Source organism: Strigops habroptila, chromosome 1 (assembly GCF_004027225.2).
Source record: "Strigops habroptila isolate Jane chromosome 1, bStrHab1.2.pri, whole genome shotgun sequence".
NCBI classification, from domain to species: Eukaryota; Metazoa; Chordata; class Aves; order Psittaciformes; family Psittacidae; genus Strigops; species Strigops habroptila.
The window spans coordinates 72,884,377-72,910,122 of NC_044277.2; the positions used below are offsets into that span (position 1 = coordinate 72,884,377).

The window sequence follows — 25,746 nt, forward strand, 5'->3', positions numbered from 1 at the left end:
GGTTGTTCTCTAGATTGCTCTATTTTTAATTTACTATTATAGATGATTTTTAGTTCAGAACTTCTCTGAATGCTTTTCTAGACTTTCTGAATCACTAAAAGTGGTTTGAGGGATTTCAGCCTGCCTAAAGCCAGCAGCACTGTGCTAGCTTTAAGCAACACAAAATGTGCAGGAATTGATATATCCCTTCATTTTGAGGTAGAAGTCAGTGCAGTGAAAGATTAATATGTGTTTCTGAAGTACTAAAGTATATTTTTGATATAAGCTGTAGCCATTAAATCCCAGCACATCAGAATCCCCTAGCAGAATGACGACTTGGCAAAGGTTTAGGAAATGAAGTCTGTTGACACAGCAGATTAATGCATTTGTTTGCTTACTACCAGTCTCTCTTTAAGTAATATTATATATATTTAAGGTTTAATGAAATTAGATTACGCTTTTATACTGTCAGGGTTATTCTCCTCTGTAATATTTGTATTTTAATAACAATGTGGATAGGTAAGTGAATGTGAGGTGGATGAAAAGTGAATTTTCCCTTTACTACTGCCTATCTGTTTCAAAGAATGTGATTTTTACTTTGAGAAACAAAAACAGTGGAGCATTCATCTGTATTCAATCCAATCCATATGCCTACCTGTCCACTGAAACAGCTTTGTGCATTTTAGAAGACAGTTTTTGTAAGAATGTTGTAATGAATTATAACTACAAAAGTTACATAGAGTACATCTCGCACAGCATGGGTTGGATCCTTCCTGTTTTACACGACTAGGTGTAAACTGCTTACTGCCAGTAGTTATATTAAACGCACTTTTCTTTCGGCAGCAGAAAACACAATGACATCTATTAACACAGCATTTAATAAACATGTAATTTAGCCCAATCGATTTGCACATTGTACTGGCATATGATAGACAGAGGATAATTTAGGTTGGAAGGGACATCAGGAGGTCTCAAGTCCAACCTTCTGCTCAAACGACAGATAGCTATAACATAGACTGGATTGCTGTCTGGTCTTGAAATCCTCCAAGGACGGAGACTGCATAACCTCCCTGGGAAATGCTGCTTGACATCCACTGCTAGACTGACCACAGTGTGAAAAAGTTTGTCTTTATATCCATTCTGAAACTCCCTGCCTGTTGTCTGTCATCCACCATGCACCACTGTGAAGAACCTGGGTCTGTTCTCCACGTAAGCTTCATGCAGGTATTTGCAGGCTGTTACTAGGCCACTTTTGAAGCCAGCTCTCCTCTAGGATGAACAAGGCCAATTTCTGCAGCTTTTCCTCCTAGGGCATGGTGCTCCAGCCTCCAACAGAAAGTGGCCCTGCACCAAATTTACTCCAGTTTATCAAAAGCCTTGTCTTGTGGAGAGGTCAAAAATGGATGTGGTTTAAAGCATGTTGTGATAACTTCTTCCCTTGATCTACTGGCTATGCTCCTGTTAATACAGCCCAAGATGGTGCTGGCTGCCTTTGCAGCAAGGTCATGCTCTTGGCTCATGTTCAGCTTGCTGTCTACCAAAGTTCCCAAGTCCTTTCAGCAGAGCTGTGTCCTCAGCAGCCAGTCCCGAGCCTCAGGCATTGCACAGGATTAGTCCTTCCCAGATTTAGGACTTAATATTTGAACTTCTTGAATTTTGTGAGGTTCTTGCTAACCCATCCCTTGAGCATGTCTAGGTCCTTTGGATGTCAGTGCTGTCCTGCAGTGAAAGTACTGGTACCCCAGCATGGTGTCATCTCCACACTGGATAGAGTGCAATCTGTTGCCTCCTCCAGGTCACTGATTAAAATGTTAAATAGGACAGTACTCAACTTCTTACCACTTGTATACAGCCCCAGGCCCCTCAGCTGTTCCTCATAAGACTTGTGCTCCAGACCCTTCACCAGCTTCATTGCCCTTCTCTGGATCCACTCCAGCAGCTCAATGTCTCTTCTTGTAGTAAGTGGCCCAGAACTGAACACAGGATTCGAGGTGCAGCCTCACCAGTGCCGAGAACAGGGGGATGATCACTGCCCTGGCCCTGCTGGTCACACTATTGCTGATACAGGCCAGGATGCTTTTGGCCACTTTGGCTGCCTGGGCACAAGCTGGCTCACGTTCAGCTGGCTGTCGACCAACACCTCCAGGTCCTTTTCTGTCAGGCAGCTTTCATTTCTTTGGCTTTTTAGGAAAATGGCTCATTGTAGCAAAATTTTATCTCTAAATTTGATTTGCTACTACTTTTAATAATGCAGGTAAATTAAATTAGAAAATATACAAGAATTAAAACCTTTCTCGATCTGGTAGTAACTGTAATGCTATTCTTCCACCTCTCCAAAACATACACATGCTATATGGTGGTAGGAGCTTGGGTGGGATAGATGACACTGTATGTGGGAGTAAGGTTGAACACTGGAGGAATTCAAAACTATTAAACTTAGTCTCCTTCCAAAGTTATCGTTTATTTTCAAAGTTAAGGCTGCTGCCTTTTAGTTTCTGTCGTTTACATAAACCGTGGTGTTTTCTCAGGAATCTTTTACCACACGCAGTTTAGGATCAAACTCGATGCTAACAGCTCCACAGCTTCTACACAAGCAAATATCTACCAAAAAGGTAATTTTTCTGAAAGGTGAATATTAATATTTCTTGGAAAATAAAGCTTAGTACTCCTGCTCAGCTGGGAGGGCAGAGCAGGGCAAAAGGAATGCTAACAAAATCCACTGTGATTGAGTGAAACAGAAGTGAAATAGAATTGGCTGTCTCAAGAAAACTTCGAGAATGCAATAATGTTCCCTGGGTTTTTTTATCATATGGTTTCTCTCAGTTATAAAACATACACTGTCCAATTACATAAAAGCATGTGCTGGAGTCAGACTAAAGATCCAGCTAAAGTAGTATCCCACTTCCATGAATGACCAAAAGGTCAGAGGTACACAGAAGAATGAAAGTGGAAGGCAACCATACATCATGAGGACTATAGGAGCATACCTTTTTAGCAGTAAGAAAGATTCATAAAAAGAACCTACAATCCTTATTGAACACAATTTATTAATGCATCACGAAACGTGAAGTTTTAGATCCTCACTGAATCAAAGATAAAAGGAAACACAGCAAGGGAAACTGAAAATTGAAGATAATCTGAATTATGACAAACTACAAATTTAGTACCTGTCTTTGTAATTCAGTTTCTGTTACGAGATCTCCACAATAGAAAGAGCACGTAGTGTTGACATGATTTCATTTAAAATGCTACGGTTTACCAGCCAGTGGGCTGTTTTGACTGGAATGGTCAAATCCAAGAACAGTTTTAACCCATTAAAAGCTTTTATATTACTACCCATCTTTCAAGGAGGACAAGGAGAAAGCTACAAGGATAATATGCAAAGTAATGCCACCTCACCTGAATGCACCAAATTACTATAAAATTTCTTCAGACTCAAAAGAAGCAATCTTCTCTGAAAAATGGTGATATGTTTTCAAGGGAAAATTAAATCTTATATTGAGCCACAACGCAAATTTTATTTAGGCTCTTGATAAATGATAAGCTATAGAATATATAATTTTCATTAGTAAATAACAATTTCATTAATTAAAAGGATTGTTCCAGTTTCTACTGAATCAATGATAATTTTTAAATTTACTTCGTTGATTGCAAAATCAAGTAAATAGGATTAGGATTTTTTTCCCTCTTGTTGATCAACAGCTTCTTTCCCTAAATTTACCATATTTGGCACCTACTCATTGTGAGACAAACTGTCTATTATGGTTTCAGATGGGTAAACAAACCATTGCTTTGATGAACTATTCCCTCCTAACATACATAGGACTATGTATTTGAGAACTACTCCAAGTTCTATGCCATGGGGCTCTAAACATTTTAGTCCAAATTAGTATTTCAGACTCAGCTGGGGACATCCTTGTTCTGCAAAAACAGATCTCTGACACTCTTGCTATTTTTAAGAAGCTTGAAATTTTGAACCAAGAAGGCAATATTTCTAACCAAGGCAATTTTAGGTGGAGGATTATTTTTCTTTCATTGCTAAGCTCATACATAAATGGGCAAATAATAATGCAGGGTGTGAAACTGCATAATGAATGACTTAAAAATGTGATGAAAAGGAAAGGAATAAAATTTATGTGAGCAAAAAAGTCAGAAAGAGCAATAGCAGTAATAGTATTTTCTATTTTTAAAGTTATTTCTATTTCAAAGGATCCTAAACCATCTTATCGTGGGTGAGATTATACCCTCAACTACACAAAAAAGAATAGAAGACAGAGAAACTTCTGAAGTCCTGTTTGTAGAATTTCCAACCATTCACTCGCTCAAAAGCATATAGGCTTCATGTCTTCAAAGGAGAATAAGAAACAGACACCAAAATTTGAGTTCAAAATATAACATAAACAAAGGCATTGTGAATTGCTGAATTCATCTACTCAGAGAAGGTAGAAGATAGACAGGTGAATGCTATCAAAGAGGAAAAGCTGTTGTTCAAGGTGCACTATACATATTTCAAAACCGATTCACAGAACATTAAAACTCAAAGACCTCAGAAACTTTTGCAGTTATAGCAGCAAGTCAGAGTTCATACCTGTGGCAAGATAGATGATATGGAAAAGCATGTCCTTGCCCTGCACGACATCTACAACCACATGGGAAAATCGGCTGTTGTCTTCCATGAAGTAAGGAATTGGAATAACTGGTTGAACAACCTCATGCATTAAAAAGAATTTTTGAGCATCTTGAAGATTTCTCTCTGTCAGATTTACATACAGTCCCTGGTCCATGGTGCCACACTGTAAATGTAGAAAAGTAAATTAATATACTCATCAATGATAACAACAGATTTAGTCTCTCTCTCAGATTTACAGTACAGGAAAAGTAAAACCCAAGAATACATCTTGTAGTGATACTGTGGAATTCCACTTTCAGGTCTTATTTTGGTGCTGACCAGGCTGTCCACACAGTGATTGAGGAAGCTCAGCTTTCCTGGCGCAGTACTGTGAAGGCTCCTTAACTCTAAACACTGTCGAAGGGCACCAGACTGACCACCAGAAGTAATATTTTGCTATATCATACGTTCCCAGGGCAGGAAGGAGAAAAACTACCATCCAACAAAACACAGAATCTTCTGACTAGTTTGTTTTATAATTTACACAGGCACAGTGCTAAACACAGGAAAGCATTTACTAACTACATGCAAATTTCAGCCAAGAAAAAAATAAAGCAAAATAAGAGGCAGTTAATTTTAGCATCTTTGCGTTTAGGTCTTCAACTATCTAACGACACAAAAGAGAAAGCTGCTTAGCGGATGTGAATATGTAAACATCCACATGTTTACTCACACACAATTGCATTAGAGAAGTAAAGCAGTACTTCGGCATTTATCAAATATGTCAGTGATGTGAAAGGCATACCTAAGTCATACTTTTTTATTCTATGTCATAAATTAAGCCATGAATTACAGCATGAACAAAATAATATAGTGTGCAAAACCCTACCAGTTATTTTTTCATTATTGACATGTTTTCAATCTGAAATTAAGTGATCAGTCCAAATCCACAAATGTTAAGAAAAACTCAGATAAATAATTTCATAATGAGAGATAGTATGATGAGGAAAGGCAGTTAAGCATCTGTCAGGAAACAATTACTTGTTCTGTGTGCACCCTGCATGTCAGGCCAGTGAAAAAAATAAACCAAGCCAAAAAAGAATTTTTCTGAATCTATCAATCATGAAAGATTCCACCTGGAACACCACAGCACACTGAAATACACATGGTCCTTGGTCTTACAGTGGAAATTGTCCTATCTAAAGAGAAAAGCAAGAATCTCTGGAGAAAAACAGTGTTCCTCAAAACTGGAACTCCTATCGTAGTCTAATCTGGAAAATATTTCATTAAAATAATCCAATCTTAGAAATGCAATGTCTGATGTAATTGTCACTGCATAGCAGTAGTCTTCATTCAAATCACATACTTTCGTTATTGCTGAGTAGGTGAATACTCTGAGGATAAACCTACTTCTGAGACTACATGAACAGAACTTCTGATAATTTATCATAAGGACTCTACAAAAGAAAAGCCCAAGTCCTCCTTTGTGGGAAGGAAACCACACACTCAGCCAATTAATATATCCCATCTACATGAAGTATGTACTCTAAAGCATTATCAAGTCACCAAAAAATGGTTATGCCTAGCTCTAAGCATTAGACTAGCTTCTGGTCTACATCACTGCTACAGTTATGGAGCCAAAAACCTAACAACAGGAATTTCAACAGAATAAAAGGTGGCACCTGCAGAAGAACAGAAGTTTGACATTACTAATGATACCCACAGATCAGCTAACGTCAACTGGCTTCAATACCGTGTTGTAAAAGGCCACATTACAGCTTTTAACACTAATGCTGGCCTGCTGATACAACTGTTGCCACTGTTCTTATGAACTGGATGAAGTAGCAGCCATATTAAAATCAGGCAGACTATCCAAGCAAGAAATTTTTTCAACACCTAAGCCTTGACTGGAATTTAGAGATGAGCACCAATAGTACAGTAGAGACTTAAACTGTTTTTACACAGCCATCAGGCTGTCATCTTTGTTAGTATGTACCATCTGTATGGGGAGATCTCACAATACCTATCAAAACATTAATAGAAGGTTTGCAGGGATGGGTTAATACCTCTTATTGGACTTGCTTTCCTAGTCAGAAAGGTAAGATTTTTACATACAAGCCTTTCTTCAGGCTTTCTCCTTCAAAAATTTAGCCTCACTTAGACCCTCTTACTATCACTATTTTGACAATACATATATGTAAAAAGCTATATACAAATATAGCCCACTTCTGCAGTATGGCTTACTTAAATGGAGTCTCACCACTTGGAGCTAATGCCAAACATATTATTTTTAGGAAGGGTAACATGGCTCTGGCCTGTAACTCAGAGCAAATTCAGTGTATTATTTTCATTTATATGCATAAATCGGGAAATAATTAAAACTACCTACAATCCCCAGTGAGTGATTCTATTTCATCCATGCAGAGATCTCATGACTCTTACAAGATAGGGAAGGCTGTTATAGGAGTAGCACTGAACTTGTGAAACTTCATTGAGATTAAGGGAGGGTGAAAGGTGGATAAAGGCGAAAACAATGTATCTTGGTGAACAGATATTGTTGTTAATGACTAAATTAATGCTGCTTTCTCTTCCACTTCCCTTGCAAGCATCACACTTACTAAAATTTTCCTAGGAGTGGTTAATATGCAGAAGAAAACAATGCCTATGTGCTTACTTGAAATACCCTTTTCTTTATGTAGAAAGACCCACTAATTAGTTTTATGCTGTCAGTCAACTGCAAATTGACACCCTCTGAGGGTGACAAGCTCAAATGAGGGGCACCCCACATCACAAATGCTTTTAATCAGACTATTCAACAAGTGTGGGCCACCCTGAACAGGAAAATATACAAAATCCTGACCGCTCCTCCTGTACCCACCTCCCCGCTCTGTCTTTTCTGTCAGACAGTGTCCCCTTTTCAGGTTCTACTAGCACAAATGCAGTGTAAAAGAGAATACCAGTTGGATCACACTTAAGCTAGGAATTAATTTTACCTCGACAAATAACTATAGTGTTTAGTGTTTCATTTTGACAGAAGATTGAAATTAAGCCGTTTTTCTCCTACCCTCCAAAGTACATCTGCTTTTCAACACAAATTATTTTGTGGAAACATATAATAAAGTATGTTGAAATAAAGGGACCTCTTCAGCCTTTTTCTTTTTTTTTTTTTTTTTGTGATTTTTTAAGGTCGTAAGCTGTAACATACTGCAAAACTGGACTTATTAATTATAAACCATAAAACACTTTGAAAAACCCTCATATAAACTATTGCCCTTCTCCCATTTTTCTGTACCTGAAAATTAGGGTTAGGATTGGGATATGGAAGCCAAGCAGAGCGAGAGTTTTCCTGGTATTTGAAGGGTCCATTGAAGGCCTGAGTTATGGCACTCAGGTTGAAAACACAAACTGCTGATGCTGCTATGCTGTTCCTGCAAAAGAAATACAAACATTAACCCAAGTAACAACATTAAGAAGTTGATTTGCTGATAAAAAATAAAACCCACAATAACTCTCCAATCCTTCAAGTAATTAACAAAGCAGATGTGATCAAACAGGAGATGATATCTCAATGTAGCAATAAATGATGTGATGACTTTAGGCACCAACACTGGCTTTAAAACTTTTGTCAGCCTTGCCAAGTAGATGGTGTGCAAGAAACTCAGAACCTCCTACCTTCTGCTGCTACTGTAATACCACAGGGCTATATTTCCATACATGAACACATGCATTAAGAACACCTTTCTTCTGGTTACAAAGTTCAGGATGAAATTATTCTCAGGGTTCATTAACATTTCTTCTATACAACCAATGGCAGCATGACAGAAGTAAGGATTTTCAATGTATGGTATGTCTCCAGACCCTATGGAACCCCTGGGTAAGACACCTCCACAAAACTCCTGCCTTTGAAGAGATATTGTACAGCAATAAGAATGCAAGTTCCAGAAACCCATCAAGAGAAAATAACTTGGACTGCATACTTCACAAGATAGAGGAATAAACAGAAATAAACAGCAGCCAGGCAAACAGGTTTTCCCGTTCTTGTCTTGAAAATGTGATATATATGACAATAGAGTAATCCTGCACATTGTAAATATAATCCAGTGACTATGAGAGCTCGTATTCATATTCTGAATGCTCGCATGCATTGTTCTTTTCCACAATTTGAGATAAAGGGATAGATAATGAAGGTAACAGTTTCACAAATTTCCACTGCAGGTAAAACTGCTGACAACTGATCCACACAGCATTCTCTTTTCCTTTCACCCTCCCCCCCACCTCTTTTTTTTTTTTTTATCTTAGCCTGTAATTTACACAAGGGTTAAGAAAGCCTCCTATAGAAACTCCAAAATGTCTGAAAGAAAAGCTAACCACAGGGGATCAAATCTATCAAGAACTGTAAAAAAGGAGCTAGGATGTAGGGATATAATAGCAGGACAAAAAAACAACTTGCTTTCTTACATTTCTCAGTCTTATTTCAAAGAAACCCCAAAATTTGAAGTTTCATGCTAACAATTTCTCTAGAATCAATTATCATTTGATTTGATATTTCCTTGCCTACATAAACTATCACTACATGCAGATTACTAATATTATTAACTATACCAATGTCTTCTTTACTTTCTTGAAGTCCTTAAAGGACATTAGACTCATGCTTACAGATTTTCAGATAGTCTGAAAGAAAAAAATCCAGCTTCATTATGAAGCAGGGGCTATAGTGGGCTTAACAGTCAATGACACATAAAGAGTACAGGTTTTGCTATTACTCAGTCTTTATTGACAGAAATGCTTCAGCTTTTTCCCCACAAGTATATTAAAGTATATTCACAGTACATTTAGAAAGCATTAGGGTACAATAAAATCATTGCAATTCTGAAGACACTGAGATTGAAGAATGCTGAATGTGGTTCAATAATATCTGATGCTGTTACACCAACAGAAAGGAATATGTTGTTCCCAGTTATCGGAAACCCTGTTTCTGTGGAGAACCGCCAGTTGCAGAGCTGAGAGGTGTATCATACAGGTTGTGTGGGTACCTGTGAGCAGCTATTCAGCATGTAGAAGTAATTCTAACCATATAACGTTGCAACAATGTCCAAAAAATTTAGGAAAATGTTTGATTGCATGAACAAATATGATTTAAATGAGGCTATCAAAAAACCCCCACCCCCTAACAGTTGTAATGAATTCCTCTTTGAATGGTCCATCTCTTTTGGACAAGGCAGAACAGAGAGCCATAGGGGAAGAAGGAATTAGCAGCAAGGTTTCAAATACTGGCTACTTTCATATGGCAAAGATAATCTCACATTAGCAAGTCCATTTTCGGAAGAGCCAGAGTGGGCTGAAGGCAGCCCTGATATCCTTGCTCAACCTCAGAAACTGGAATTTGTATCACAGGAAATTCCATCATTCTTCAGACTGTTGCAGCAGCCCTTCTGAGAGAAAAGCATTGTTTCCCTTCCATGGGCAAAGCCCTGTGGATTTTCTGGAGCAGAATTCCTCTGGTTAGGCTTTCTGTGGCAGGACTTTGTCAAAGCTATTCTCCAATGTCACAAGTTATGAATCGCCACAGCCTGATTCAAGCAGCCCCTCACTAGTCATGCTCACAGCATGAGTTACCAGCCCAGGGATGAGCCCAGCTCTGCAAGATGCTTGCATGTGTTACTAAAGGACAGCACCAATAGCATGGAAACTAGTTTAAGCTCAAATTCATGCTCATTGTAACATATAGGCTGCTCTCACTGAACTCCAATTATAATGGTTAAAGTAACAAAGGACATTTCTGACATGAATGTCTCTTTTTTCCTAAAAGTTAAGCAACTCTTGATATCAAGCTCAGAATTCAGGGAACTTTTATTATGTTCATCAAATGTTTTAATATTTTACCACCCAAAAATATAATACGTAACATTTTACCAAATTGTTACTTTTAAGACCAGACTGTACATTTTTTAATTTTACTCTATTGATATAACAGTTTCAGTTGAAAATTAAATGCTTGGTTTGACCCTCAAACTCACATGAGTATATGTTAGGGCTATAAGAGCACCTCTTGTGGTCTTTTGGGTAAGGTCATCTTCAAATGGTCAAATTACATCATGTCAAATTCATGATTATGTCACATTGTAAGTATAAAATATTTATTTCATAAAGAAATAATGCATTTATGTACTACAACAGTGTGCAAAATAAAAAATAATGTCTTTATAAGGATGTATGAAAAAGATGACTGAATAGTCTTAAACACAACTGGCTCCCAGCTGTAAGGAAATATTAAGAATTCTTCCTTCTTGCATATGCCTTTGACAATTTATGTGGAAAGCATTTGGAACTGACACTTGCTCACAAGAGGACAGTGCAAAACAGTAGTTTGCAAAGCTAAGAAAAACAGTAATTTGTATTTATGTTCACCTGGCACATGCAGAAGAGAGCAGCTCAGAACTTTAGTTTTCACTGTCACAAATAGCAAGAAAATAAAACATACCATGGAATTTACTTACACATTAGTGGTAAAAATCCCATAGATCAAGTCCAATTCTGGCAGAAAGAAAGTGCTCTGTAGTTCATTATAGTAAAATGGAATCTCTCCAGGGCGAGAGCAGTTCAGCCGAGCTTTCATGAAGGTAGTCCAGGTATCCTCCAGCACGAACTTGCCACCGATGTCATTTTTGCACACCCGAGCAGCACGAGAAAAGACTGTTTTCCCACAATCATGTTCCACTGCATTCTCGCGGAAGAAAAAGTAGGTAAAGTTCCCAATGTCATAAGATGACACAAAATTTGGCTCTGAAAATAACAGAAGAAAAGATTATTTATTACCTTCTTGTAATACATGCACTCATATTAACATGGAAATTGGATGTATCTTAGAATTAGATTTAGAAAAACACTCCTTTTATTACCCTTGCAGGGAACTGATCCCGTGACATGACTCAGTAGACAAGCTCATGTCTCGCGAGGATTAGAAGCTACATGAAGACAGCTGGACAGGCTTTCTGCTCGAGCTGTCTATAGCATGACTGTGCTGGGCAGCCTGGTGCAGCTCACTGTATTCTACCATCAAAAGCATCAGTGAGCTTATCTGTTGTGTTAACTCTGTTTCTGCTTTGTCACCATGCCAATGCTCCAGATTAGTGGTTATGGATAGTAACCGAGTGTGACTAAGAACGTATTCAAAGGCTGTAATGAAAAGAAAGAGAAGGCTATACAGGAGCATTTGATCATAAGATAACCACATTTCAGCCCTATATTGCTTAAAGATTTTGATAGTATTACAATATTCTTTTTCTTTCTTCATTTTTCTTTTTTTCGAAAAATTATTAAAAACTGATCAAAGAAACTGATAGTGATGCAGGAAGAATTAGAGAATATATTGAAAAAAATCTTGAAAACAGATGGTGATTTTTTTTAAAGAAAAAAAGAGAAACAATGCATACCAAATACCAAAGACAATAACATGTGGCCCATTTCACATACGGATTACTAAAACTGAGCAGAGTCCATGACCTTAAGAGATTGACAACTTTCTAAAACAACTTGGTAACTTTCTTAAAGACAAATTTGATACACATATTTGTGGAGAAGAGCCCACCTTGTGTAAGGAACCATTACAGAACCCTCAGAAACCAGCAATTCTGTTGTCCTCAACATAAGAAGGACACGGGGCTGTTGGAGCAAGTCCAGAGGAGAGCCACAAGGATGATAAGGGGGCTTGAGCACTTCTCGTATGAAGACAGGCTAAGAAAGTTGGGGCTGGAGAAGCTAAGCTGCATGGAGACCTCATAGATTCTTGCTGGAGGCCCACTGATCTAAAACGGCCTAGGATCTCACTGCAGCGCCAGAAACACAACCAAAAGCTCTCAAAGTGTGGAGAATAATGAACTACCAATAAAAACTTCACGAATTTTAAGAATAAAAATCATATGAAATGCATTCAGAATGTTTCCAGGGTTCTTGAAAAATCCCTGTCTATCTTTCAAGAGACAATATTTTTAAGTTGCACAGATAATCACAAAAACATATATAAATAAAAACTAGTACTCGTATTTCATGGGTATAAAACTGAGAAACAGGATATACATATGCATATACTTTATTGATTATGAACTGATGAAAATGTGGCCTGCCATTGAAATTTGAAAATGGCAAAACTATTGAAAATGAAAACTATTTTCATTTGCATGAAATGTAATATTCTCAGAGCTACCTCAGGGTATTCTGTGGATATGCAAGGATTATCATGTCAGAGTTCACTTTTTCAATTTCTCTTTGGAAAAAGTGAACTGGATCACTTTTCAAAGGAAAGAAGAGATTCCTGTCTAGGAAAAATTAGTTCATATGTTTCCAAATATTGTGCTGTGAGCTGTTTGTTATTTGTTGACATGGAGGCCTCCCATGAAAGTTTTTTAATGCAGCAAATGAAGTGACTCTCTTTTTTCCTGCTGAATTTGCAAATAGTTCTGGAAAGGTAAATGCATTTCATTTGTGAATTACTAGATCACCACAACAAGTGCAAGGATTTGGGTACGTGACAGGATACAGCTAGTATGGAACAACATGAGAATGTCAACCTGTAATAATTTCACAAGTATTGTATATGACCTTTGTAAGATTTTATATATTCAATTTATGGATGCATCAGGCTGGCTAGACTTTCCTAAATTAAATGGAACTAATGGAATCAGGAAAGCAAGCAAATAAGCTTGCCAATGTGACACAACAAAGATCTCCGGTGTACAACATGGAGCAGTGCTACACAGATACGCAAGTCTATGCATTGAAAGCACCCAGTGGCTAGTTAGTGCTGTCTCTGGGCAAATACACTTAGCGTGCCATTTCTGAAGTTTGCTTACTCAGCACAAAGCCAGGGAATATCTACGTCTTCCTTCATAAAGCAGCATAACTGTCCTGCAAGGATGTTTCCCCACAGACTCTTCTAAGTTAATTCAAAAAAGATCACTGAACCATATGAAGCCAAGACAGTGCCTCTATCTGAAATAATCTAATTGTATGCAGGTTTGTTTCCAACCTTTAGAAATTTTCCAGAGAGCATGGTGTCTATTCTTAATGAGAAGGCACTTACTAGGGAAGAGACAACGCTTCCCCTTTGGATTATTCTCCCTTCACACCCGCCCAGGGAACCTGGAGACCAAAGAGACCAAATCCATACCCACTGCCAGAATAGTGCTGTCTGACAGTGCCGACTGCTCCTGTAGAGACTGGCTGCAGCTCTGTCACACAAGTGCTGATGCTGCGTTCCGAAGAATGGCATCAAAGCAATGGCACAGTGCATGCCTTGGGAGGTGGCATAAGGACAGACTGGGCTATTTGGGACTTCAAAGCTTACTGCGAATGGGATAGGGCACTCTGGAGGGCACAAGGAGCCAAATGGTGCAGTCCCACCTGTACTGCCTCTTGCTAATGGTATAAATCAAACTCCTCCCCAAGTTGCACCCAGCTTTTTAGGGGGAAAGCAGTAGGTGGAGTGGTCCAGAACAAGGCTAGGAAGTGAGCCAACAATTAAGCAATACAGATGACCAAAGATGTTGAGCATAAGCTTATTTCCTAGACCTCTTTTATTTAGTAGTGTAGATGTAGTCTGGGTGAGTAAAAGGATGACAGAAACTCTACAGGAACTTTGTCTAGGAAGAATAATGGGAAACAGGAGCCTGAGAGAGCTTTGTGAGAACATCTGAGGGAGCCCTGGCCTCTTCCCACTTTCTGAACTTTGGAGCAAGAAAGTTTGCTTGTGCTTTTTATAAAATCCACATACTCTGAAGTAGACTAATATGACTTAATTTACCTAGTTAGTGGATACTACTATTTCCAGAGTGAACCAAATGACAGGGAGTAATCTATGTTTTTCAGGAGGTAAGAGCAATTGACCTTAAGGATTATATGGTCTACTCTGAGCAAGAAAGAGCTATGATTTCCAGTGACTATCCCTGTGAGAAGTGACTACTCATATCCCAAGTGCAATGCATTCAGAGATCCAGTCAAAGGTTAAATTAACCCCAGAAATGTGAGAAGAAAGCTAGAATTACAAGTTTGTGAGATGTAGACACAGATGTGATTACATACATATACAAAATAACACACATACATAGATATAGGCATGTACGAAATTTTGAAAATCTTCAATAAAATACTGAAGTCTGGATACTGGTCTAATGCTGAACAACACCTCTCTGAAGCTTGTTCATTAACCTCACTAGATAAATGAACCACACCCGCATACTGTTTGCTTCTAAAGACCCATTTCTTCCAAATATTTGTATTCAGCCAAATACTTAATGACGTTAAATTCTAGGAAGATGCTTTTGACTTTTTTTGTTTTAATTTTTTGTTTTATAAGGCTCAACCTCCAGCTAGAAATGCTCTCCAAAATCACAGAAAGAATCTAAGCTCCAAATGCAGCAGTCAATTTTCTTTCACCTTTCTGACATAATGAGTAAGTCCCTTTCCTATTTGCATTTTGCCATCCATGTTCATTTAGTGTAGCCCTCTGCAGCTGTTGGAAAACAGCACAGAACTTGCATTAGGCTGACCAAGGCATTGCTGCTCATGAATGTTTAAGGACAAATCTTAATCATAGAGCAAAACTTTCCTGCAGTGTTAAGCATTGTAAAAGTAATATATAACTTGTAGCCATCATAATTGTATCTATCCTCAGAAGCCGAACTTTAAAATATTAAATCCTGGTATAAAGCTGGCCAAAACAATTGCTTGTTAATAGCTATTTTTCCTCTGTGTTTCACAGTTATCTGGGACACATGCTTAAAATGCTAGTCTAACATACCATAGCTGGCTACCAGTTTATTTGGACTACTATTTCTTCTGCAATGCCTCAGCTCTCCAAGATTTCTTTTACATTCTTTTCCCTTTGCTAAATTGAAGATTTTATGGGTATGGAAGAGCAAGGACTGCAAAATACACTAAAACTGTTTATGCCAGATATTTTTTTTACCAATCTTCTCTTATACTACTGATAGATTTTATAATACAATTCAGTATAATCATAAAGGTGGATGCACTCATTACACATTGCATTTTTCTATGTACTCTAATATTCTGAAATGTAATTACTTCTTTTCTGAAAAATAGTTTTTAAATGCAGCATTACAAAATTCCTTGGTTTATTGCCTGTTGTTTATTTCAAATAAATTTCCTTCATTTTCAAGGTAAAGTGTTCTTACCTGGCACAATATTTTGCAATTTATTATATCATTGTGTTTATGCTAAATCACCAGTGGCCTACTTAGTGACAGAAACCATTCTCTATTCTGATCTAATACCTACTCAAGTCCCTGAGAGTCCCATCCAGAGTTCAGTGGATTTTGCATCAAATATAGTCACTTGCATAGTGGTATACTGGGGGAGGAGCAAGGATCAAAAATATAGAGGACTACCTTAATTTACTCAGATCCTCTAGAGGTTTGGGCTATAGCAATCTATCAAAAGATTCAGAAGCTTGGATGGTTACTTAAAACTCTGAATCCAGAGTTCCACATACAAAAGAACAGAAAAACCCAGATTTCTTTAAGTTGATTTTACCAAACAGCAGGTATGGAAAGAAAACTCAATTATGATGGCTTACCCATTCATCTCCAAACATTTGGACTGCCATTTTTTGGTTTTCTCTGATGTAGTCTTGCAGGAAGGGAGCTGATCAAAGGGCCTTCCCTGCAGACCTGGTCCTCTTTTTTTTTTTTTTTTTTCTTATAGCAGAAATAAAACCAGAGTTCACTTTCATAATCATCCCCTTTTCCTTTCACTTTAAGGCTTGATATGTCTGCTACTGAAATTCTACCTCTGCCTCCAGTATTTCTGTCCTTCTCCTTTCTTTGGCGAATGCTGTTTTTCATGTATTCCTGTTTCCCAAAATTCAAGATTTTCTACCTTCCCCTGGCTGAGACGTATTTCAGTTCCAAGTTCTTTCATCCTCTCTGGCTCACTGTGTGTTACGGTTTTCTCCATTAATGAGGCTGATGCTCCTGTCACACCTCTCTGCAGCTGGGCACAAATGATCTGCTTGCAGGGGTCCCTTTCTTCCTTCCTTGTTCAGCCTCTCCAATTGGCACCTGACATGAGTAGGCTAGATCAGATATAAAAGAACGGGCTTTGTCCTCAGTGGCCTCCTAGTTTTTTCATAAATGGAAGGCGGACCTAGCTGTTTTACCAATGGTAGGTAAGAGAAAAAGAAATCCTACCTTCATGGATAGTGCTGCCTGTCTCTAGCATTTCAGATGGGTGAGGAAATGCTATTAAGGTGTTTTGTAGTAACTTAGTCTGGCATTGGAGAAAGGAAGTCCGGGGAGGCACCTCTATCTTGCATCAACTTACTGCTCTCCTACTCTGTCATTGCCATCTGTATAAAGATGTACAACTTTGAAAGGAAAAATACAGCATAACTGCTCAATTTTTTTCCTCTAGTGGCAGCTCCAGTGAAAAAGCCTCAAGATGGGTTTCAAAATCAGCACACATTGCCCTCCCATTTGAGGATACCAGCAAAAAGGATGATATGCATAAAAGAACAGAATTACCTCATGGGAGGCACAACAAGGAAAGTAATTATTTATCTTCTTACAAAATTAGCAAGAAATGGTAGCATATGCTTTGCATATTTTCAGTCAAGTCTTTTATCTGAAAGCTAAAGACCAAATTGCACATCTCAAGAACACACTGGTTTTGAGTTACATAAAACATTACATAAATGAAAAGCTTGCATTAGGTAATAACAAGGCTTTTCATTAAAACCCAGAAACAGAAAAGGATAACCCTGAATTATTATAGTCCTTTCCATTAATCCTTATAAGCAAAAGTGAATGGATTAATTTTTGTTCTTAGGTCATAATTTCTCTCCACAAGGTCATAATTTCTCTCCACATACCCTACTAGCAGCAAGAGTTACAATGAAAGTCCACTAACAAATAATGATAAGAATGGATTCAGACCTATATTGAACCCCACTAATCAAGCCATCTTTGTAGGAATTTTACTGTTACTTTTGAAGACTAGAAGTACCTGTTCTAGATTAATAAGCTTTTTATTAAGTAAAATGTTTTTAAGAAAGTGATCTCCGAACAACCACTTTAATGATACCTAATAATGAAATGCTTAGGGCAGCAAGACGAAAAAGTGATAATATTATGTCTACCAGCAGAGCAGAACAATCCAAACATTCCTATACACTTTGCAGCTGGAAAGGCTTCTAATCCGTTTGAGATTTTATTTAATTTTTTTCTGGTTTGCGGCTATATCTAATATAAGATTACATTTTAATCACCTATGGTCTGCCCACTGATGAAGTGTCTTGACCTTTAAAACAAAGTTTTTATTTATTTAATGTGTTACAATAGCATCTATCATCGTATACCTAGGATACAGAAAACACCTACAATGTATTTCAAGATCATTGGAGACCCAAGCAATTGTAATTTGGCAAATTATGAAACCAAGTGTCTCAGTGTTTCTCCATGTGATGAAAAAGAAAGGGATTGAGTTGGATTTCAATTTTTTTCTTTAATCTGTTTTGCCCTTTTATTGGCTAAGTGAAGCAAACAGACATTATAGACTAAGGCTGATTTTCACACTGAGGCATCATTTACTGATTTGAGGACGTGGACTGAAAGGAGAAATATCTTTCTTTACTAACTGTAAATGCTGGACTACAGAAGAAGCTTAGAAGAAGTCTAAGCAGAGCAGGCTTTTCCTCGCCAAACTGGATCCACTGCAGCTGCGGACTACAAATATAACTATTCCATTTACCTCTGTCCTCTGGAGCGAACGATGAATTCTGCCCCTGCTCCACTTTGCAGATCAACTCTAAAGCAGTCTAATTAGAAGCAGACTATGACAGACAACTCTGGATATGATTTAAACTCCGTGTTACACTGAGAGCCTAAAGAGGTTCAAATAAACAGCATGCCAGCTGTAAATCAAGGTATAATTTTTTTTCCTTAATGAAAGATTTAATTTATTAGCTTTCATTTAATAATGTCCAAAGCAGACTGCTAAGGCAGACTATTCTTTTTATGAAATACTACAAAGGTAATTTTAAAACGTTCTAGCAACATGCTGCCCTGTGCTAACCTGAGCAGTTGGCTGAAGCTCAAGATCTTGCTGATTACTTTGGCCTGGAGAAGATATCAATGGAAGAGCTGTCTGCTTTAGACATAAACCTCAATGTGCGCTGTATCACCTCAAATTGTTTCCCTGAAGCACAGAAGTACTTGAACCCAGATTCAGAGAGGAAGAGAAAGGAGAGTACGTAGCAGAACAACACACCTTCATGAGTAAGTTACTGGTACCTTTCTATCTTCATTTGTTTATGGATTTATATATTCACATGAGTAACTTTAAGCATTACTTTTTTCTCTACATGAGAAAAGAGAAGGCCAGAACATGACATCAAGAGAGCGAAAGGTGAGTTCTCTCTTCCACATTTTCAGGTTTACTGTCCTGCAGCCAGCTGGGCTGTTGCTTGGGGAGAGCACTGGTTTGCAGCACTTGTTAACTCGCCTGGGTGATCATGTTCCTCTCGATTGAGAATATTGACAGTTACAGAGTACTGACAGGTTGGGCAAGAAAGGTGAGAATAACATAGGCCTGTCTCTTCACTGACAGCTGATAAATTCCTTGTGAGCAACCCAACCTGTAGAACTGTTGAACTACGGTGAATGCTCAGGTCATAGCACCAAGGTAGTATGGTCTTTCAGTGATGTCTCCTCATGGAGATGAGCAGAACCTCTGCATGGTGATGACTGTGGTCAAAAAGCTGCTCACTGCATTTGGACCAGCTGCACATTGTCAAAAGGAGTGCCAGGAAGATAGAAATAGGGTCCATAAGAAGAGCAGTAATTTCTTTTTCTAGAAGGGGAGGGAAGTTCTGAGGCAAAAAAATAACTGGTGATCATATTCAGAGATAAGCAAGAGCTGAATAGATTACTACTCTCAATGTTAAAAAAAATGTAAGCTATCTTCAGATGCTTCATTCCTCCATCACTAAAGAAGATATGACTGTTTACATCGTAAAATTTTCCAAAATAAGCAAAACCTTTAAGAAGTGGCAGATATCTGTAACACTTGGACAACTTTTCTTTCTGCCATTAAAAATTGTCAAGGCAAAATTCAAGGGAGTCAAATCTCAAATACTGTCAGCAGGTTGCCTAGTGGGTGAACAAGAAGCATATTCAGAGACCTTATAAGATGCTCCACAGTACCTAGCTCCAGTCAAAACCAGGATTTCCATCTTTGGAGTGTTGCTGTGCTGTCCATCTACCTTTTTGGATCAGTGTTTGCTCAAGCTCTTCGTGCTTCACATACTGTAGGCTCATTGAACTTTCCTTTTCCTTTCAATTACACACTCATGGAATGCTCTTGTAGCTTGCTTTTACACACATCCTGAGTAACTGATATTTTTAACCAAGCTATCAAACTCTTCATCACCCCAGATAACTGAGTGTTGAATGCATCAAGAAAATGATAATACAGAAATGAAAGTTCACTGACTTGTCCATACTCTACTAAGGTTAAGCACCTGATCAGAATGATGCTTAGCTGAATGTATCGTTATAAAGATACCCATGCTGAAAATACCTGCTAGCTTACCTATTCAGTTGATGTGGATTGCTTTCAAACCTAGCAAGGCCCCAGTAGAAGGCAGGACCTGGTAATAAATATATGACTCTGGCTGAACTAGAATAGGGAATTCAGGCTATCAACTGAAACGTATTTTATTTGTGATATCTGTGATTCAGAAGCTGCAATCACTGCATGCTAAAATGGGATCTCCAGCCACATGACACATCAGCTCTGCTTTCCTCTCACACAGTGTCACAGTTCAACACAGTTCATGATTACAGACCTTTTGATTATTCAGATTAGAAACAAGGTTTCTTCTGTGATGAAAATTCAGAGCTTCCCATGTCAAGACCCTTCACCATAAACTACAGTGAACACTGACAGCAGACTGCCTCAGCATATAGGCATGTCCCTTTGGCCTGACTGATCTCACTGAAAACCCCTGAAATTCACTGAGAAGTTGGCTAGCCATTAAAATCAACAATGTCTTCATTGCATAGAAGAAGATAATCAGCTGTGTTTTAGAATACTGCCACTGCCCCCAGTGTGATTTGCAGAGTGGAAAATTTAAGTGAGAAAAAACATTGCACCTCTGAGGGAAACAGGGATGTAAAAGAAAAACACGCTTCAAATTGGAAACATTCACAGACACATGTGCATGCACATGCACACCTAAAATAAGGCTGAATTACAGTAACTGACAGCTACTGCAGCTGAACAGATACTGACTAGAAAGCTTCCATTCCAGTTGATGCCTCACTTTTTTCGCAGGATTATGTGTTTTACATTCTCACCAAAAGCAGCAAAATCTTCCCTTCTATCCAAGCACTGAAAAACTAATGCAGTTTCTTGGCACTGAATCACGTGAGCTGGCAAATTGACATAAAAGCAGAAGAATCCCCAACTCTTCGCCACCCCAAAAGAGATTCCTCCTCCCTTTCACGTAGGTAACTGGGCAGCTTCCAGACTTTTTATTGGATTTGCTTGAACTGGCTCTAATTACAAAACTAATCTTGTTCTTCCTCCCCAAAGGTAAAAGCCAGTTTCCTGGCAACTTAATTCTTAACAATTTCGAAGCAGAAGAATGAGCTCTAATGGAGAATGTATAGGTGCAGCTGAAGCTTTAAATGGACAAAATGTAAATACAGTGAATTTGATTAATTACAGGAGTCAGGGGCAGGGAATTTTAGTATAAAGTTAGCATATTAGCAAAAAAATTAGCATAAAACATAACCAGTTAAACTGAAAATTCAGTGTGAAGAATTTTTTCCCTTTGACAGAAGCACCCAGGTGTGGCATAGTACTTAGTGCCAATACCATGGCAGTGTGGACAAAAGGTGCCCGAACTGGGATATCTATACAATGAGTTAATTTTTCTTCTCATGTTTTTGTGGCACTGCTATAATTCTGTTATGTTGCATACAGTTTGGTTTTGTTAATTAATATTCTCAAATCAGCTGACCTTCAGAGAAAGTCACAAATTTCTCCAAGCTACCTCTGATGGCTTCTTTTGTACAGGAAAAATGCACCAATCAAATACGTACAATTCAGCATTCAAATTATATGAGAACTTAAATATTCAAAATAAAGTCTGTCTCTTGCATCAGACCCTCATGTTCTGATGCTAGGATTTATATTCGTATTTCACTTCAAACATGAGAATAATCCCATCATATAATGAAATGCACTGTGGGGATAGCGACTGTTGTGTCACATAGCATACTTTATGAAAATATGTTTTGCTTCTAGTGGGATAAGCATGGGTAAATTATAATACAGATTATTTCACATTTCATGTTAAATAATAATTCTCATTTTAGAAGAATTTGCTTCTTTTTAGCAATGCCTAAAATGGCAACTGGCCATGTTACATCTCAGGAATACCTATCTGTTTACAGCTTCTCCCAGCTGGAAATCCTCATCAGGTGATTAACATCCATGACACAGGAGTGATTGCTGCAATAGGATTCTATGATATGTTTTGCAGACTAGACATAACCTTCGGCTTTAATAAGCTTCAAAAATGTCTGTCTGCCACCTAACACAGCTTGAAAGCACAACTTTTTCTGCTTGTCAAGGTTGGGACCTGCAGGGAAAGCCAGGAGAATTCAGTCCATTCTAAACTGTTTATTTTCTGCCTTAGGTTTTTGAAGGACTCAACAAAAGAATGCTCAAGGCAAGTTACTGCTCTTGGCTGACTCAGCTTTGCCGTATAAGCACACCTGCAAACATGACATATTTAAGTGTACATCTACAAAATGCAGCTATATTAATTAAATGCCATACTTACACTTGTAAAATAAAAAAAAAAAAGGCAAAATATTTTCAAAATTAGATAAATAATACCGCAAAAACATTCAAATTCTCAGAATGGAATTTAAAGACCATAAATATGGAAAATATGGATTAAAAAGACATGAGTCTCTTGGTCCATCAGCACTCACCATTCAGCCACTTGGAGTTGTACTGGGCAGTGCGGAGAGGAGGAAGGGCCCCCAGGCTGCGATAAATAGCAGGATCCCTTCCTGGAAAATCCATGGCTGTTGCAGCATATAATTCTCCACTGGAAGTGAGAAGAGCAGTGGAGTTGTGCTGGGGACTGTAAGGACAACGAGCCATGCCACTGATTTGATCATGTATCTCTGTCAAGTTACTTAACTGTAAAAGAATGAGAAAAAGGGATTAAAATGACCGAAAAATTATCATTTTAGCCAAGCTGCATCAATCTGAGCAAAATCCTATCATAAACACCAGTTACGTCCTTTGGTATTGCACAACAGTTATGATCTGACCTTTACATCAGTCTGAAACAGTCTCACCTAGAGTTTTACTGTAATGTTGTCTGATCTCACTTTTGCCACTTTAATATGTAAAACATGCAAGTTAACCACATTAGCACGTGATTAACTCAAAAATTAATTATCTGTACACAGATTGTTTTTATGAAAACAAAAACCAGATCTGATTGCCAGAATCAACTAAGGTATTTACTGTAGCAACTGGACAGATGATAAAAAAAAAAAATCTATTACTTGTTTTGTTGGTGTGTTCTAGGAAAGAATCTCACATGAAAAATGTGATTAAAAAAAAGGAGCTTTCCAGTTCAGCAGAACAATCTCCCTGATTTAGTAGCCCTAACACTTTCAGCCATGAACCACAGTATGATGTTAATATGTTATTTGAAAGTGAAGGTACAATAGGTTTAAATATGATAAATGTGCAAAGGAGTTTTTGGTGATACAGCTATTCTTTGCATTTAAATGCTTCTCCCCTCCTGAAATAAATAGCCACCTTAGTCCAAACAGTGACATTTTGATTTTTATTATGATTATTATTGATCCTTAATGGACTCTCTTTCTTTGATACACATAAATTACAACTCGGGTTTTTTTCAGATACAGAATGACAGATCTTTTCAACCAAGATTTCTCATTCTCACCAGTCAGAAATCACTAATTCAGGTACTCTCATCTTCTCCAGGACTACACAAACTCAGTATGCAGCTACCCAACTATATTTTACAACTAAACCAGTTGATGCCAACTGAACTTAACACAGTGGCAGAAGTCTTAGAAATACCTATGGTTCATGAAAATTGGCATGTAGGAGGAACTGAGCTGCTCGCAGCTGTGTTCTCTCCCACAGCCGAGGAAAAGACTGCAAGAAGAGATCATTGGTTAACTCTCCTCTTTGACCTGCCACTAGCTAAATCAGCCTTTTATACATCAGCTCACCCATCAACATACAAATAGCCTGGACTCAACCACAGCAGCCTTTTAATCTGCTGGCTCAGAACAGTGACTTGAGCTTGTGGAACAAAATATTTAACTCATACCGTCCGATTAGTGCAGATTGGAGTGAATGCATTTGTTCCACAGGTAAAGAGATGGTTGCCTCCAACAAGAAGCACTCGAATGTAGTTCTGGCATTCCTCCTGACACACAGAAAAGAAAGAATATATTCAGTGATACTTCAAAGCATAGAGGAGACTAACTACAATTTGCTTTCCATGGTTATATGTCCACACATAAAAATTTAAACAAATAAGGCTTAAGCCTTATAGTAATGGTTTAATAATCATTATATACCTAGTTTACCTAATTACAACACATGCATCCACCAATCTGTGAAACGTTCTTAACAGGATAACAATAGACCTCTTCAGTACTGAAGATTTCTTCTAAGTGCATATTTCAAAGGTTAAGCTAAACTCTGAAAAGAGAGATACTGACTTAAATAATACACTGCCATGCCAAGAAATCAGATGCTGGCTTTGAAGACAGATCAGGCCAAGGGAAGAATTTGTAAAGAAAACAGGAGCAAGAACAGGTTGGCAATAACACGAGTATGTTGAAACCAGAACGAAAAAAATTCTTGAGATGTTCAGATGCAGATATGTCACTACTAGTTTTATAATTTGCACGATCCGTTTTATTAGAAGCATCTACATTTCTGTTAATTTGAAGTTTCTAAAGAAATTTCATTACCTCAATACATAGATGCTCACCCCTGAGGAATAATTTTACATGTTTTTTATGCCATTAGGATGTGTGAAAGCTCTATGATGTTCATTTCCCTCATTTCAGAAGCAAGAAAGCAACAGCAATTTCTATTGTTTATTCAGACAGAAAGCTTTCTTCTGCAATACTAAGAGTCTCCCAGAACTGTATGTAGGAAAGATGCAAACACTCCCGCAAAAATCAATGTCCCTATCTGATAAAATGACCAAAATCAACAGTATGCTTGGAGAAAATAAATTTTCCTGAAACCTTCAATTTGAATGCTCTCTAGCATCCATTCAGAAGATAGTCTCACATAAAGCATTAAAAACACTTGTGAAAATACAGCTACTCAACTCTGACAGATATTAAGTGAAATAATGTAATAAATCCATGCAATAGTAGTGTTGCAGAAGTCCCATTATTTGGTCTACAGTTATATTAAACGTATTCCTTGTTTATCTTGAAAATAGCCTCTCATCCTGGAAGATAAGAAATATAATCCTGAATAAATTGAACAGGCACAAAATAGACTGCAAAGCAAGGTGGTCAAAATAATTTAAAAATCTCTGAGGAAACTCTCAGAATTTATCATCTGTACCTTTCCTCATAAAAATAAAGTTTAAAAGCCCTACAAACCTCCCCACAGAATCTCAGAAAAAACCTACCTCTTGAAAAAAATCTCTCTCTAAAACCACATTTGCATTAGTCGCTCATGAAAATATAGCTTTAAATGCTTCTCTTTGAGCCTTTAAAGGCAAATGTCAAACATCTTCAAATTAAGATTTGATTCCCATTGGGTAAAAATACAACATCATTACCTTTTAAAAATTACAATTATTTCATTTCTGTGCAGTTTCCTTGTTGAAGGTGGTTTTAACTACACCAAAAGAACTACAACAAAAAAAATTGAGGGCAATTCCTTTTTTTTTTTGGGGGGGGGGGGGAGGTGCTCAGGAAGGTTCATAGAATGTAACATAGAAATTCATTCTTTGGGTTGTTTCCATCATGCCCTTTACATCAAGCCATGGAATGTAAGTGTAGGAAAAATAAGTGGGTTCTGACATTACAATCATCCAA

General features: G+C 37.8%; 1 protein-coding gene across 9 annotated transcripts in view; it reads right to left on the minus strand.

Moving 5' to 3' along the window:
* SEMA5A (semaphorin 5A) overlaps nt 1-25,746 on the minus strand; it is a 326,650-nt gene that overhangs the window by 114,900 nt on the left and 186,004 nt on the right. For all 9 annotated transcript variants that reach the window (XM_030495666.1, XM_030495658.1, XM_030495648.1 and 6 more), the window contains 5 exons: nt 24,003-24,101; nt 22,612-22,825; nt 11,086-11,371; nt 7,881-8,016; nt 4,568-4,772 (listed from right to left, as the gene is read on the minus strand). In XM_030495666.1, the coding sequence (XP_030351526.1) occupies nt 4,568-4,772; nt 7,881-8,016; nt 11,086-11,371; nt 22,612-22,825; nt 24,003-24,101 (940 nt within the window). The remainder of the gene's footprint in view (nt 1-4,567; nt 4,773-7,880; nt 8,017-11,085; nt 11,372-22,611; nt 22,826-24,002; nt 24,102-25,746) is intronic.